At 34.0% G+C, this 17499-nt stretch overlaps 1 protein-coding gene across 1 annotated transcript; it reads right to left on the reverse strand.

Annotated features, from left to right (window-relative positions):
* Window positions 1–1234: 1234 nt before the first annotated feature.
* On the reverse strand, window positions 1235–3185 carry LOC132634118 (bidirectional sugar transporter N3-like). The gene is made up of 6 exons (XM_060350420.1): window positions 3042–3185; window positions 2649–2685; window positions 2350–2560; window positions 2060–2221; window positions 1827–1946; window positions 1235–1700 (listed from the first exon to the last, which is right to left on the reverse strand). Exons 1-6 carry the CDS (start codon window positions 3085–3087, stop codon window positions 1398–1400), a joined length of 879 nt encoding a protein of 292 aa, XP_060206403.1. The 5' UTR covers window positions 3088–3185; the 3' UTR covers window positions 1235–1397.
* Window positions 3186–17499: the final 14314 nt, after the last annotated feature.

Genomic DNA, 17499 nt, shown 5'->3' on the forward strand with positions numbered 1-17499 from the left:
TGCCTCATGATGATTCAGCAAGCCATGTGGTTCGCTCGGTCACATGCAGTAAGGCACCGAGTGCCGTGTTTCGCCCAGGCCATGATTCGGGGCGTGACATAGGTGCAATCTATGGTGCAGTGATTTACAATACATGGATAGCTAGAAACAACAAAGTTTTCCAAGGAAAGAGTGTGAATAGTAATTTTTTAGTACAACAGATTCAACTTGTAATTAGAGAAATGATAGATATATTTAGAAACCACCTAAAAGGTCGAAAGAATAGTTCTTTTATACAAGCTGTTTGTAACTAGATTTCTAGAGGTCTATTAGTTCTTAGCACTCTTCCTAGGTGGTGGTTAAGACTATAGATGCTCTCTTAGGTGTATTGATGCTTTATTCTGTTGGTAGGGTAATATTTCATAGTTTATTGCCAAAAAAAAAGAAAGAAAAAAAAAGATGGTACTAATCAATATAACACTTAATTAAATTATAACAATATTAAAGTAGGCTTAATATATTGATAGTCCCTTCAATTTCCCTACAAATTTCATTTAGATACTCGAACTACAACGTGTTCCAATTGAGCACCTGAACACATTATAAAGTATTTATATTAGATACTTTCGGTTCAAATTTTGGAAAAGTTTTTGTGCGTATTCTCGAAGCCCATTATGTACATAAGTTAACTGCTTAAAATATGTCAAATTCTTTAATTATAGGACATATTTTATTTGGTTAACTTAATTACCTAATAGACGTTTGAAAATATGCACAAAAGTGTTTTCCAAAATTTAAACCAAGTGTTTAATAGAAACATTTATCATGTGTTCAGGTGGTCAATTGGAACAAACCGTATTTCGAATGATTAAATGAAATTCGCTAGCAAATTTATGAGGCTGTCAATTAGTAAGCCATTAAAGTATGCGTAGAAGAAGCTCATGAGGTTAATATACACATAAACTCTTTTTTGTTACCTATGCAAATAACCTATTTAGCTAGCGCGGCTCAGTAATAAATTGTAATTGATGCAAATATTGTGACACAAGCGCAACTGAAGATAACTACGGCATGCTTACGTGCTCAAATTTGATGCAACAACATTATAGATCATGCAAAACGTGATGAAATAATGTGTCTGATTAAAAATAGGACTATTGCATTTACTGCTGATGGTGCAAAAAAATGATAGAAATTAACTTTAACGCAAATGAACTTGAATAGAATATGATTTTATTGCCACCACAGAAAATCAATAACGGACAGCCGTTTTATGATTTAGCTTCAAGACAACAATTTTGCCTTTTGAGTACATGATCTAGCTAGGAAGCTAATTTTACGATAAAACGAAATTATGAGCTAAGAATAAACTTGTGTACAAACACATTAGCCATTAGAAGTTAGGAAAGAGTAAATTCTTAGGCTTCTACAGTTTGCAGCTGGGGAGTATCCTCAACTTTAGCTGATGCATATGTATCATGCAGACACGAAGCCACCTGAAGTTTCCCCGAGGAAATCAGTGAACCAAGCTTCACTATGTCAATAATCTGTTCCTTTGTGAGTTCTGGAAACTTCTTATTTTTCTCATCCAAGAAAGTAACTGCGGGCTTTTGTAACTCTGAAAGTTTCTGCTCCTTTAAGATAGCCTTCTCTTTTTTATTGTAAATTACATAAAGCACCATTTGGAGAATTCCTAGGATGAATCCCAATACATTTGGAATCTATAATGACAAAAGTGAAAGTAATTAAACACACGATGGATAAGATTCAACATATTTTATGTAAAATATATATAGACACATGCAAGTATAGAAAATAAGTATATGATGCTTGAACAAAGAACTTACAGCAATGTTAATGTCTTTTACGAGAAGACCATAAAAGAACCACATGACAGCACTTAAGGTGAGAAAAACGGACAGAAGTAATGGCATGTATTCCACACTCTTTGTTTTGATCACTTGTCTCTGCATTATATAAGAAAAATTATAAGCATTAGTATCTTAAGGGATGGAGAAACAGGGGAATCAATGAAGAGTAATTCTTGATGTTCATGAATTAATTGCACGTAAAAGCTTACCACTATGCCTAAGGGTGCTACAAACACACATAAGGAAAACACAAGGCAAATCCATCCAATCGCTTGCCCACGAGCAGCACCTTTGAATAGAAATTGGGTACCCAGAACAATAACACCAAAGCCACCCACCACTGATATTAGGAGCATCTTTATAGTTTGGACCTGCGTTAATTTAATTATAAATATTAGACTTATATGTTCTTCCTTTAGGCAAAGGAAAGGAAGTAAAAAAAAATAATAATAAAGAAACTCCACTGAAAAACGATACTGAGTTTCTTGTAAAAACTTACCCTGGCATTTTTTGGTGCGTAGAAAAGATAGACACCAACGTATATAATTTCAATGAAGACACCAAAGGAGTTAATAGTGATGAGAAGGGTTGTGTTGGTCTTCAAAAATGCATAGTAAATCCAAAGCATGGAACTAAAGAGAGCAACCACGTATGGAATTGATTGATAACCTTCCGTTGATTTCTTCTTGTAAATTTTACAAAATGTGGGGCTGCAAGTGTGAAAGTATATTACTGTCAGATCATAAGCATAATAAATTAGTGAAAGCTCTTGAAGGATGTAAGAAAGTGGATGCTTACATTGGAGAAAGGAACACGATGAACGAGACGATGTTACCTGCAAATTACAAAAGAAAAAGAATAAAGATCAATTGAAGTTAAACTCAAATATAATAATGAAGAAAAGTGCATGCAAATGATCAAAATTATTGAGGATACGCTAGAATGATCAATTTAAATACTGCGGCAATTGCATAACATGTACATGTAAAATATGTATGCACATTAGGCCAGACCTAATGATAGATGTTCTAATATTATTATCCTCAAAACATAAACAGAGTGGGTTCAACTATTTAGCATTCTTTCCTTGAAGAAAACAAGTAAAAGAAGAAGAAGAAGCAGGGGCTTGTGATACTTCAAAAATTATCCAATAGATTTTTAGTAGCAAGGAGGAAAAACAGGTATATTTACCAAGGACACCAAAAACAAAAGCCCAGTGATCTGCAGAAAAAGCCATATCTTTTTGTTTATGTTTCTAGCTAGCAAGAAATTTCAATCTCTAGCACTATCTCTATAGCTCACTCACAAAGAAGTGCTAAGAGTTGCAAAAGACTAGCAAGATTTACTTTGACAGTGAAATGGGGAGAGGTTGGTCGACATATTTATATAGGCAGGGGGTGAGAAAGTTGGTGCAACAGTGGAAGAACTTTTGTACTATAGTACTCCTATATTTTATTTGGACAAATATTCTAAGAGTGATGGTGCAATGGCAAATATCCTAAGAATTCAAGTGTCCCAGGCTCTCTTATTATGTCATCCACCAATCCTCACTGGCACTAAGGCATACTATCATGCTTTAAGTTTTTTGGACGGAGTTGATTTTCTGTACAAAATGAACTCCTAATCAGCTAAAAAGCAATCAAGAAATGATGGAGAGACCAATAATTACCTGCCATTTGGCATCAATAATGGAGTTTGGGCCATCCAGTACTGCTATAGTCAATTGAGGAGATCAATTTGCGGCAGTAGCCGAAGAAATTCAGGATGTGCTTCCGTTTGCTTTGCTTTAGTAGGTTTATCTTTTCCTGGTGGGTTCTGATTTAATTTACCAATCTCAATCTGTAGTGTATAAGGGATTAATTAATGCATCCAATATCTCCGTCTCTTAATTGAAAACATCAACGAATTCAAGATTTAAAATTTACGGGTTCAATTAAAATTTTCTATTAAAGTCATTATATTTCTAAATTTATGACTTCATTAGTTTGTTGCAATTTTAATGAAATGGTTCAAATTGTGTTGATAAAAGGGGTGGAGGTGGGATGGTTCAAATTGACAGAAAGAGAGTTTATTAATTTTGTCTAGCTCGATTTACTTTAATCTGTTACACAAAAGTTATTAAAATAACATATACTCATTGCTATATGCTCGTGAACTTAATGCTTTTTCCAATGATTGAACCCCAGATGTTTCGTACAATCTTCTTTTCTCTTACTTTATGCCAACGTCTTTTTCTTTGATGTACCATAATGGTACCACTTTGAACGTTCTTGCATTAATCGTTGTTGTTTAATGATACCATGTGCACACATCGCTTGCCTGATTTGGTTTCACCATAAGAAATAAAAATGATGTTATTGTGCTTAAGAGGGTCTGAGTTTAATTTTTAAAAAGTAAGAATAAACAATTGAGAGATCGAGAACCAAAGATGTATCTCATTTCTTCTAAAAATTGAGTGGAAGACTCTAATTAATTTCTCTACTCATGTTAAAAATGGTCTTCCCCACTATACTTTAAGCATGCAATGCATATACTTTTTTTACTGCTTAAAGCTTATTTAACTTTTAACGGATAGCCTATCCTGTCAACCGGTTCCAACCGGAACCGGAACTGGACCGGGAACCGGTTAGGAAACCGGCCGGTTCCGGTTCCAAAACCGGAACCGCCTAACCGGTTCCGGTTAACCGGTTTTAAAGTCCAAACCGGAACCGGTCCGGTTTGGATTGGTTAAAATATTTTTTGTTTTTTGTTTTTGTATTATATATATATATATATTATAGTATTTATTTGTATATTGTAGGTATATTTACATATGTTATACAACTTTATAATTAAAGTTTAAATATTTACTGACTAACAGCCTAACAGCAAGTCAGCAATACAGAATAGTGCTTTTCGTACACATATATATGTATAACTTACATATTATATATACTATATATACTTATATATATGTACTATATACTATATATACTTACTTATATACTATATATACTTGTATACTATATATACTTACTTATATACTATATATACTTGTATACTATAAACACTTACTTATATACTATATATACTTATATATATGTACTATATACTATATATACTTACTTATATACTATATATACTATATATACTTATATATATGTACTATATACTATATATACTTATATATATATACTTGTATACTATATATACTTACTTATATACTATATATACTTGTATACTATATATACTTACTTATATACTATATATACTATATATACTTGTATATATGTACTATATACTATATATACTTACCTATATACTATATATACTATATATACTTGTATATATGTACTATATACTATATATACTTACCTATATACTATATATACTTATATTCCTAACGTAATAAAAGTAAAAATATGAACACAAGTAAATAGAAGAAAGCTCAATGAGCCATATATTTTATTCATTCTTGGATAACATTTATTTGCAAGTTGTATTTTTTTTTAACTTGCAAATAATACATGAGTTATACAAAAATAGTAGAATAATAAAATCACCAATTTTGAACCATTTCGTTAATTTCCCCCTCATCATATTCGGTCATGGAAATATCTTCAAAGTCTTCCATTTGGTCCGGTCCACTAGCTATCAAATCTTCAATTTCTTCCTCTTCGCCTTGCTCCGCTTCTGAGTTTTGGTTGCGTCGCTCCGATCTAATCCAATCTCGAATGCACACTAGTACTTGCAAGCTAAAGCCGGATAATGAATGTCTATGGTCTCCAATTTGTTGTCTTCCTTGGCTAAATGCGCTCTCCGAAGTCACGGTTGATACTTGAACCGTAAGGATATCTCGAGCCATTCTTGAAAGTACCGGATAGCTTGCCTTGTACTTCTTCCACCATGCTAAGACGTCCAAGTCATCCTTGATATCCACATTTGGATGCATCAAATAAAAGTTAAATTCATCAAAGTTTGCAGTAGAAGAAGAAGTTGGCTGTGAATGTAAAACTTTTAAACCCGACAAACCCTTTTTGCTACTCTGAGAAGTAGTAGGGCGTGGAGCAACGGGTGTAGCACGTTCTTCCAAACTAGAATAATGAGTAAAAACTTTTCTAAACTCATCATCAATAGCGAGAACGGCTTCAGCTAAAGATGGTTGAACTCCCTCTTCAATTTCTAAAAATGTATAAATTTGACTAACCAAATTTTTAGTATAAGACACTTTTAAAAAAGGATTTAAAAGGGAACCCAATATAAATAAAGTTGGGATGGGAAAAAAATACTTCTTAAATTTGATTATCATTTCAAAAATAGCCACTTGATAATCGGGTTTATATTTATACTCTTGTAAAACTCTAGCTATTTCCGCTAAGTAGGCTAAAATTCCGGTTACCGTGGGATAGAATTGTCTAGAAAAAGCAAGAGTTGCATTATAAAAATTTTCTAAGAGTTCAATACATTCTTTAACATCTTCCCAATGCCTAAAAGTTAACCAATCCTCACTATCAATATTATATTTGTTGTGAACTTGTTGTATGGGAATCCTATACTCATATGCTTGTTGTAGCATAATGTAAGTGTAGTTCCACCTAGTCTCAATTTCTACTTGAATTTTCCTAGGTCTAAGGTTATTTTCCACACAAGCATTCTTAAAATCTCTAATTCTTCCCCTATTAGCATTACAAAAAAGAAATGCAACAGCATTTCTAACTTTTTGAACAGAATCATCAAAATACATAAGACCATCTTTAACAATTAAATTTAAAATGTGACAACTACATCTTACATGAAAAATATTTCTTAGAGGAGGGTTTATTTCTCTTTTTAAAAGACCAATTGCCTTTGTATTATTAGAAGCATTATCTAAAGCAATACAAAGTGTTTTTCTATAAATGTTAAAAAATCTCATTATAGTAGACATTGAATCGGCTAAACATTTTCCATCGTGACGACCTTTTCCTTCGTCGTATAAAAAAGCTATAATTCTTTTTTGCATAACCCAGTTGTCATCAACCCAATGACATGTAATAGCAAAAAAATCTAAATGGTTAATACTAAGACTAGGGGTGTTCATGGTTCGGTTTGGGTCGGTTATTGGTCAAAACCATAACCAAACCAATTTAGTCGGTTTTTAAATATTTAAAACCATAACCAAACCAAGTAAAATAATAACCATCGTTTGGTTATTGTCGGTTTGGTTTCGGTTTTTCGGTTTATGACTAGCCGCGACAATTCAAATATTCTATCTCTACATTCTTCAAATTTCTTATGAAGCTCTTTTTTCCTCACTGCCCACAAGGGCGAACTTTATCCAAAAGAACAAGTCAAACAGAGGTTCTAAAATACAAACAACTTTATCCATAAAAATGAAAAAATTACATATTTAAACTAAACTAACTAGAGAATCCATAATATAATCAAAAGTACTTCGACCATCTTCCTTAGCTTAAGCTCCAAACTAATTAATGCTCAAAACAGTGCCTAGAGAATCTGCAAAAAAAAATCACGATATTAGGCATTAAATGCCTAAAAACATAAAGGTATAGCAGCTTAGCCAACAAATATAGCAGCAACTTTGCCCCAAAACTTAAAGTGTAACAGCAGCACCACAATTTCCTTAATTTGCCTGACACAAAACAGTTGTTAATTCCATTATTGATTTTAAGAATCCAAATCAGTAATCAACAATTCAAATGATAACTACATACTTTGCGTTGGGTGTTTACTGTTTGATTGCTTTACTAGTAGTTACTATATTAATTCAAGAATCGCATTTCCAAGAATCATCTGTATAGGAAAGGAAGCAGGGTCAGATCCAGAATTTAGATTTGATGAGTTCAATCTTTTAATTTTCGCCGTTGAATCCATTGCGCATTTGAGTTGAACCAACCAGTAAATAAGGCTGCATCTGCCTCTGATAAAGGAAGGCATCAGTTCGTAAACAAAGTACATTATTTTGTACTAGTATTACTAGCACTAGCTTTGAATGTTTTCAAGTGCCAAAAGGTTATCTTATGACTGCTTTATTGACATTACACCTTTTTGGTGGAACTGGTCCTTTCAAGAGTTAAGAATATAGTTATAAGAAAAGGTGTTGACAGACAGATTTAGAAATCTCCTGTTGATTCTAAAGTAAAAAAAGATGACAGATTGGAAGGCAATCAAGCATAAGGCCGATCCATGTTATAAAGTTGCTAATTAAGACTCCACACAAACAATACACTTTATAAAAGCAGTGTATTTTTAACAATTCAAATGATAAGACTCCACACAAACAATACACTTTATAAGACTCCACAGTTTCCTTAATTTGCATCGTCAAGACGTCAACATGAAATTTTTAAATATAAAAGCAGCACAGAACTTAACTTCCACACAAACAATACACTTTATAACTAACCTTTCAGTAGTGCGTTGGCTATTTGTCAAACTCAAACATATGCGAAGACTCCATTCGATTTCATGTTAGAAAAAGTAGTCCAATAGTAGTAAGCGACTAGAAACATCACTCTTTCCTTCATACAGGTAAGCCAAAAGAAAAACAAAAATGGTGTCCGGTTCAGGCATCTCTGCAAGGAGAATAGTGGTGGATGCAGGACACAAATATCCTGATGCTCTCAAGGTCTTGAGACTCTAAGCAGGACACAAATATTGTCTCTTGGTTAAACTTTCATCAGAGGTTGGATGGAACCATTATGACACTATCAAGGAGCTCGAGAACAAGAGAAAGGAGAGAGCCCAGGTTGCATCCGAGAGGAGAAAGCAGTTGGCCAAACTCAGGGTTAAGGCAGAGAAAGCTGCTGAGGAGAAGCTCGGTCCTCAACTTGCAGTTATTGAACCTATTAAGTATTAGAGTGTAAACTTAGTTATCTGAGGTGAAATTTTGCTGGAGATTGAGATTTCAGCTTATCTGTTTTTAAAAGATGCTAGATGTGCTGCATGGTTCAGTTTTTGCTTTTAGTAATATTTTGAGCAGACTTCATTGATTAAAAAAAAAAAAAAGACTAGTAACATCAAACTCAGAGAATATCCAGCAATACAAGTCCATTCATGAATGATAAATCCCAATATTATAAGACGCAAAAATGGACCAAACAAGGTTTAAACCAATCACATTTTTCTGCATGTTTTAAGCATGATGACAATTAGGAGTTTAACAGTCTTGTACTTGAGGTAAAAATTCAAAATAGAAAAGGAAACAACTTCGAATTTTGACAGTCTGTTTCGAATTTTTACCAACTGCTGAAACTGTGGCAGCAGCATAGTTCAGCAGTAGCTCAGTTTCCAACAGCAGCAGCAAGTGAAACAAATATTCATATAGTTAATTATGTAAAATTACCTTTTTCAGCGATCTCAAGATTTTGAATTTCTTCTAAAAGGTCTTCAAGCTTGCATTCTTTAGATGTTGACCGCAACCATTGTTGACAACAAACAAGAGCTTCAGCTGTCTTTGTCGATAGAGAACTTCGATAACAATCAAGTATCCGACCACCGGTGCTAAAAGCTGATTCCGAGGCAACAGTAGATGTAGGAATAGCAAGCACATCTCTTGCAATCCTAGAGACAATAGGATATCTGTCAGATGAAGACAAACATTACAATTTAAAGAATTAAATACATGGCGCAAATAAAATCTATATTTTTTAAACAAATCTATAACATCGGCTCTACAAGTACTTCTAGGAATACCCTCAAATAACGGGTTATAACAACATTGAATGTAAGTAACAAACCCCAAACCAGAGGGAAAGGAAAATGGTAAACAATCATAAGCTACCATTTTAGCTATTTCTACGCGTTCTTTTTTCTTGTCATACTTAAAATTTCTACCGGTTCGTGGGTCTATCGTCATTTGAATCCCCCCCCCACATTTGAACCCGTTTGCTCTCCCCAAACATCCATATGTTTGGTTCTCATATGAGCATTTAGTGTACCCGTTCCACCATCCTTACCAGTTCCTTGCTTAAAACTAAATACTTGTCCACATAGGGTACATGTAACTGATTGGTTTTCCCTATCCTTAGTCATAAATTTCCAAACTTTAGCTGTTGGCTTACGAGTTCTAGGCGGTTTGTCTTGTGTATGTGATTGTGCAGGACCTGTATCTCCTATGGGATTTTCGGGGGGTTGTGTTTCATCATCATCATCATCTAAGTCTTCATTAAAAGTGTCGGTAAAATGTTGTTGCATTGCCTCATGACCTAAAAGTGGATTATTTCCACCAACATCAATACCTAAATTAGGTGTTTCTTCCACAAATGTTTCCTCATTAAGCGCACCCCTAACAGTACGACTACTACTACCGGCACCACGTCTTAATCTCTTTGACATTATTAAATAGAAATAATTTAAATCGCAATCAAATAAATCACAAGAAAATAAATTACTACAAATTAAATTGCTAGAATTAAATTGCGAAAAATAAATTGCTAGAATTAAATTGCGAAAATTAAAGATAGAGTTGGAACGAAGGTACCAAATTGCCGGATTAATTTCCAACAAAGCGAAGGCGGCTAGAATTGCAAATCCACCAAAGCTACTTCGGATTGTTGCAAAATCACCAACTCCACCAACAATATTATAATTGCAAAATTAATAATTGAAAGTTGAAACTATAATAAGACTTTGTGGCTAATTATTGCAAAGTAACTATAATTGAGAGATTGAGATTTGAGAGAAAGATGAAGAAGAGTGAATTGAAATGAAAATGAAGAAGGGTTTATATAGGGGTGGGGGAGGGGTTAAAATGTTAAAAAAAAAAAAATTGGGGGCCAAAAATTAAGAAAATGACCGTTTGGCAACGGCCATTTTTGCAAATGGACCGTTGCCAACGGTCCATTACCGAGGCCCAACGGCTCTTTCCTTTTTTTTTTTTTTTTTTTTTTTTTTTTTTAATTTTAACCGGTTTAACCGGTCCGGTTCCGGTTAAAATTTTTTGGAACCGGACCGGTAAACTAATATCCGGTTAACCGGTTATACCGGTTCCGGTTCCGGTTTAACCGGTCCGGTTACAATGAACCGGTTGACACCTTTACGGATAGGTATAGTCATTTTAAATTCGTGACCAAATTCAAGCTCTCTCTTGAACGTAAGTGGGCGTTACCGAGTTATTCGAATTAAAAGCGCACGAGTAAAACATGGTTAAAATGATTTGGTTAGTAGACCTAAATAATTTACTGATAAACACCGTGTTTCCCGTTCTTCTTATGATGAATTATAGCTACTAATAGTAATTACTTATTACATGCTTCATGAAAATTGTTGACTCGTTTAGAAGATGGTGACAAGGTAATATATATTTAAATTAAGTGGAACGCTATGACATGAGGATTTATGTAACATACTAAAACGTCATTTAACGTGAATGAGTTTGGAATAATATGTTTTGGTCAATTTACATGAGACCGAGCATCCTTAAGTTACATTTTTTTTTTTTGTGCAGAATGCCCTTCAAAGGCACTGGTTTTTAATTTTTGTCCCTCAAATTGGTGGTCTTTAATTTTTGCCCTTCGCTAAAAACTCCTTGGTTTTGAGTTCGAATTCCCGCTCAGTCAAAAATTAAAATTAAATTCGTAAGGTAGATTTTGGATTCGCAAGACAGAGTTTTGCTACCTTAAGGCAGAGTTTGAAACTCTGCCTTAAGTAGAGTTTGCATTAAAACTCTACCTGATCATGCAGAGTTTGCCTCAAACTCTACTAAAGGCAAAGTTTTTCCTTCAGGCATAAGGCAAAACTCTACCCTTAAGGTAGAGGTTTGCATTAAGGCAATTTTTTTTTTTACCTCAGTTGGAAATTTGCAAAACTCTGCCTTAAGGATTAACTTTTGCTCGAATAGGCCTAATTTTGCTACGAAACTCTGCCTTGCGATTTTTTTTTTTTTTACTGAATTGTGAAACCTAGGACCTCGAGGTATAAGGCGATGTGTAAAAATTAAAGACCACCAATTTAAGGGATAAAAATTAAAGACCAGTGCCTTTGAAGGACAATCGTGCAAAAGACCCGTTAAGTTATACATCAATCTTAGGAACAAGTATATAACCGCAAATTTTGGACCATTCTATGTGTTCCGGGGAAATAGAATCTTCTTTAATTTGCACGCTTAAGAAGGTGATATTAGTTAAATTAAAGGGACTAAGAAATCTAGGTCGTTCAGTTATACCCTAGCCAATATGACGTAAATAAGGTAGGCATCAAGAGTTAAACAAGATGAAAAAAAATGAACACTAGTAAGCAATTACAAGTTGCCGGAAGTAGTTATTTTTCTCCACATAATTTACACGATGCTGATTTTTTTGACGAAAGCGAGGAGGATGAAATTCTGGATAGATGCTTTGCAAGTGCCTCCAGGAACACCGACATCTCTCCTAGGCAACAAAGAAGTGGAAAACGCGAAAATAAAAATAAAACTAATGGTAGATATCATAGTTGGGATGATAAAGTGTTTGAGGAGTTTGCCCCAAGACAAGTACCAATGAGAGTGGCAAAGAAAAAGGTGACAAGGTTCAACTATATCAACAAGGTTCAACAAATCTAAAATGAATTATGTATTTTCAAGAACTCTTGAAGAGAAGAATCAAATTGATACCAGGCTATAAATTTTTTGTCACGGGTACAAAGAAGAATGAGTTCTGCTCTACTTTCTTTCTTGTTTAATTTTATTATTTTATTAGTATCATCATTTGTAATATCATCATAGAGTGTGTTATAAACACCGTGATGATCATAGAGTATCAGGTTCTTATTTCTTACATGCTTGCTAGTAGTTGTAGAGGTGTTTGACCTCATTAAGATTTGTAAGGTAAGGCCTACCCCCACCTTACTTGTATTTATTCTTGTTTGAGGTTCTTTTATTATTAAAAAAAAAAAAAAATCTTGCACCGCAAATTTAACGTGTGTTACAACTTAAGAATTCAATTCGTTATCAAAACTTTAATTGTAGTTTAATTATCATAACATTAATAAATATTATAAATGTAGGACACAAATTCAACGAATAATTTTATTAAAAGGCATATATGGTATGTTTGGATATAAAACATCGAGGTCCTTTTTTAAATAAACTTTCAACAGAAAGCATGAATGAATAATTTTGCAAAGTTCAAAAGCAATTTTAAACTTCTTCTCTAATTAAAATTATCACGTTATATGTGTGGCAGGTTGCAAAGTTCAAGGGCAAAAAGATTAGTCTGCCACTGCCTTAAGTTTGGATTGAATATGCTCAATTTTTTTAATGTCGGGCATTATATATCCTCAAATTATTCTTGAAGTAAGACAAATGAAAATTATTCGGATCCATAAATTTGGGTGGAAGGAATATTGTATACTCTTTCAATTTGTCAGTCACTCCTTTATTAACTTGACATCTTATAATTCAAGTACACCTTTATGTCAAACAATATGAAGTCATAAATGAGTCCACATTTAAATTTGAAAGGAATTTCAAGATCTGGAAGTAACATTATTTTTCTACTATGTTAAGTGACGTAAAGATTATGCTACAAGATCTTTAAGTATCGAGTTAAGAAAGAGAGGACTACAATAAAAGGGATTTTTTCCAAAAGTCTCAAAGAAAGGACCTCATTACCCAATATGTCATCGTTTCCACCGAAATCTGAAAGAACCAAAAAGTTTATACAGGAAAAAAGTTGTAATAAAAAATTTGGCGGCTCCCCATATTATTTGAAAAGGTAACCTAGCTAGGGCTCAGTTTTATTTTGGAAAAGGCTGAATCTTTGACTAGTGCAAACTGCAAACTGATGATCAAGAGACTGTGTGATTTGTAAACATATATTTTTGACAACTTTTATTCGATCCTTTTGTTTTCACTCGATTATTCTATCTTTGACTATTGACACAATGATAAGCATAATACTTGTTTCGTAATTTTGTAAAGACCTACTTGTAGGAATATTAATATTGGATTTCCAATTTTGTGAATTAGCTATCATTGTTGATTTTGACTGAAAGTATTCAACTTCAACCACTGAGATTCAACGGTCTGCATCACTCAGGACAGTCGGCAGAGCTTCGGGTGGTAGTTTGTAACTTTGTATTAAAAATCTTATGACTGATGGTTGTGAACTTGTGATTGTCAATAATGTTTTTGGCGGTTGTTGTGGTAATGGTGATGATTGTAAATGGTGGCTAGTGGTGATGATAGTTGATTGTAGTGATTGACGGAGATGGTGGTTGAGTGGGTGGTGGTAGTTGATAATGTTGGACGCCGCACGACGGTTGTGGTTGATAATGGTGGGCCACTAGCGATGGATGGATGGAATTGGTGAACTTAATTTGTAAAAATCATTGAATAAACTTCTTAATGATATTAGGACTTTGTTACAACTCTTATCATTCATATCTATTAAGTGGTGGACCGGTGGTAATATAAAAAAATAAATACTTTTATGGATTAAGATATGAATGATTAAGATATTCATTAAATGGAAAAGGGTTAAAAATACTCATGAACTTTCAATATTGTCTATTCGTACCCTCCGTTATACTTTAGTCCAATTATGCCCTTACCGTTATACTTTGGTGCTAATTTGCCCTTAATTTAGACGGACTGACACATGTCATCCTCACAATAAAATAACCATCCCCCAATTTTAAACTCGAAAACCCAGCCCGCCCTTAATACCCGACCCATATATTTCTATAGTCATATAGACAACGAACCCGTCGGAACTTCACACTACTAAAAAAATAGGATTTCCCGACCTCAAAAAACCGACCTCAATTGAGGTAGGAAAAAAACCGACCTCATGAGGTCGGTAAAGTCGTAATATTTTTTTTATTTTATTTTTTAAATAAACCGACCTCATGAGGTCGGTAATTTTGTACCAAAATTTGAAAAAATAATTACGTCCAATTATGCCCTTACCGTTATACTTTGGTGCTGATTTGCCCTTAATTTAGACGGACTGACATGTGTCATCCTCACAATAAAATAACCATCCCCCAATTTTAAACTCGAAAACCCAGCCCGCCCTTAATACCCGACCCATATATTTCTATAGTCATATAGACAACGAACCCGTCGGAACTTCACATTACTAAAAAAACAGGATTTTCCGACCTCAAAAAACCGACCTCATGAGGTCGGTAATTTTGTACCAAAATTTGAAAAAATAATGTATCGACCTCAGTAGGTCGAAAATTTATTTGATGCCTAATATTATAATAATGTACCAACCTCGTGAGGTTGGTATTCTTTTAAATTAAAAATAAAATAATTAAATATACCGAGTCATATAATTGGGCAAATATATTAAATTAAAACAGACCCAAATAAACCCTTCTCTCTCCATTTCTCTCTCTTTCCCTCTCACGTTTTCACTCCCCCTCTCTCTCTAACCCTAATGCGCCGTCGACATCACCATCATTGCAGGGAGTCACCATCGCCGCCGTCCCTAATCAGTACTACCGTCACCGTCGCCACCGTCCCTAATCAGTACCGCTGTCGCTGTCGCATCCACAGCCAACCATTTGAGGTATGCTTTCTTTCTTTTCTTAATTAATATTGTGTTGTAATTAGAAATCTCCTGATGATGGTAAATGTTCTATATTTGACATTGTGCTGTTAATTTGATAGAAGAAAGTTACGGGGAGAAAATTTGCAACAAACATTAAATATTGAGTCATATCCTTTTCGCTTTGAATCTCTTAGCCTTATCTGACCTCTTTTTATGCTTTTTATTGAGCCAAGGGTCTTTCGAAAACAGCCGTTATACCTTGGTAGGAGTAAGGTCTGCGAACACTCTACCCTTCCTAGACCCCACGTTGTGGAATTTCACTGGGTTGTTGTTGTTGTATCCTTTTGCTGGATGGATTTTTATTTTCAGCTACTGGCTGGAATTTCTCAATAGTTAGTACTATATTTGTTTTATAGTTCACTACTATTCTTTTTCCACTCTGAGATAGCCATATGCCTGAGTTGATATAACTTGCTTCAGAAATTGTTATTTTTATTAGCTCAGAATTTGCATTTTTTTCTCTTTCTTTAGGTGATGAAGAAAACTCACTATTATTTGGTAGACAAAAGTGGTATCATTTCGGGAGTTGCAGTCTCAGAGTTGCAATTTAACATCATAAAGGAAGACCCATTCATTGTACATGATCTTGAGGTTGAGTCTTTTTACTCTACTAGTTGATTTAGTTGGTCCTATTAATATTTTTTCAAATATCTGATTGCTATTGTATATGGTATTATTTTCAGAGTTTAAGGGGATTGATGTCTTATAATTTGTATGAGCTTAAGGGGATTGATGTCCTAATTATATTTTGATGTTTTATTATACACTTCTACGTGTAACATTATCGTCCATGCTCTGCAGTGAGGGAAAAGAGCCCCCTTCAACACTTATGTGGATTTTGTTTTATTTGGCTTAGGTTTGCTCATGTCTTCAATAAATATTCAGGGTTTCATGTCCTTTTCTTTGTTTCCTTTCACCTTCCTAATTGATAAAAAACTTTCTTGCTGCAGCATTATGACAGATGTGGATAGTATGACATTGCTCTTGTAAAAATTGATGAGGCAATAGAACATACTCCTACAGTCATAGATTTATACTGTGTCAAGGTATATTTGCTCATCTATCCATATCAAAATACTTGTGAATCTTTCATTATTCGTTTATTTTGCCTTTACCATTTGTTTGTTGACTTTAATATTTGACAATATCCCTGCTTGGTTCACCTTGCTGGAAATTGTTTCTTGTGGTACTGCACTTGCAATTTTCAAAATGTAGTGAAAAGTAAAGTCTGCTATCAGAGCTTTTCAAAATTAATTATCTGTATTTGCATCTTAAATTGTATGTTTTTGTTTAATGGGTCCGGACAGAGAATTGGTTCAGGTATTATTTTGTTTCTGTCTTTCTGTCACATCTTGGTAAGTATGGTGAATTTGGGCTTCACAATCTCTTGTATGATATATGCACATTTGGCTAGTAGTACTGTACGACCCTAGTGATGCTAGAAGACACTAGAATTGATTTTATATCGAGTCTAGTGTGGTGAGGGATATCTCTATCACCAGTTGAATTTGTACTTCTGATGGAAATTTAGTTCATTAAACTTTGAGTGGTCACCATCTTATATCCGTGAGGTCATGTCAGACATTTGGAGTCTATTCCAGAAAACGAGTTTGTCCAATAAAATGGGGGGAAAGGAAATTTATTAATTTGAGGCTATTCCAAATTTTGCATATTTTGATTGAATAAAATCTTCTCAATTGAGAAAACATCAGATTGAAGATCCTCTAGCTGAGGCTACAAAGTACCTAAAGCTGCTACTTAAGCACTCATCTGATTGCTTGGAGACGCATTTACTGTCCTTTGAAGTAAACATGAGGAAACAGAAAATCTTCAGAGTTTCCGGTAGCAACTTGAATGCAGTTATCCCCGATTGCTCAAAGTGTTAACAGGAAATCGGGAATAGCATCTTAAAATGCAGTAGATGCAAATTTTTGCCACTCATGAAGCGTTGGTTAATAGTTTCATCAAACCTATGAAAAACAATAACCCGTTGTTAAAGAAAACTCATGCTTACCCTATTTCAAAAGAAAAAAGAAAACCATATGGAAAGAGACATTGTACAACACTAATCTGTAGTACAAGGTGTGCATGTACTTCTCTCGACTTGGCCTTTTTGTATTTATTGTTGC

The sequence above is a fragment of the Lycium barbarum genome, chromosome 3, assembly GCF_019175385.1.
Source record: "Lycium barbarum isolate Lr01 chromosome 3, ASM1917538v2, whole genome shotgun sequence".
NCBI lineage: Eukaryota > Viridiplantae > Streptophyta > Magnoliopsida > Solanales > Solanaceae > Lycium > Lycium barbarum.

Bases quoted from the DNA above. Each gene is read 5' to 3' on its own strand.
- LOC132634118 (XM_060350420.1), bottom strand. From the start codon at position 3,087: ATGGCTTTTTCTGCAGATCACTGGGCTTTTGTTTTTGGTGTCCTTG. The intron at 2,686-3,041 runs GTAAATATACCT...TGTAATTTGCAG, and splicing joins TTTTGTTTTTGGTGTCCTTG to GTAACATCGTCTCGTTCATC. The intron at 1,701-1,826 runs GTAAGTTCTTTG...TTGTCATTATAG, and splicing joins TAAAAGACATTAACATTGCT to ATTCCAAATGTATTGGGATT.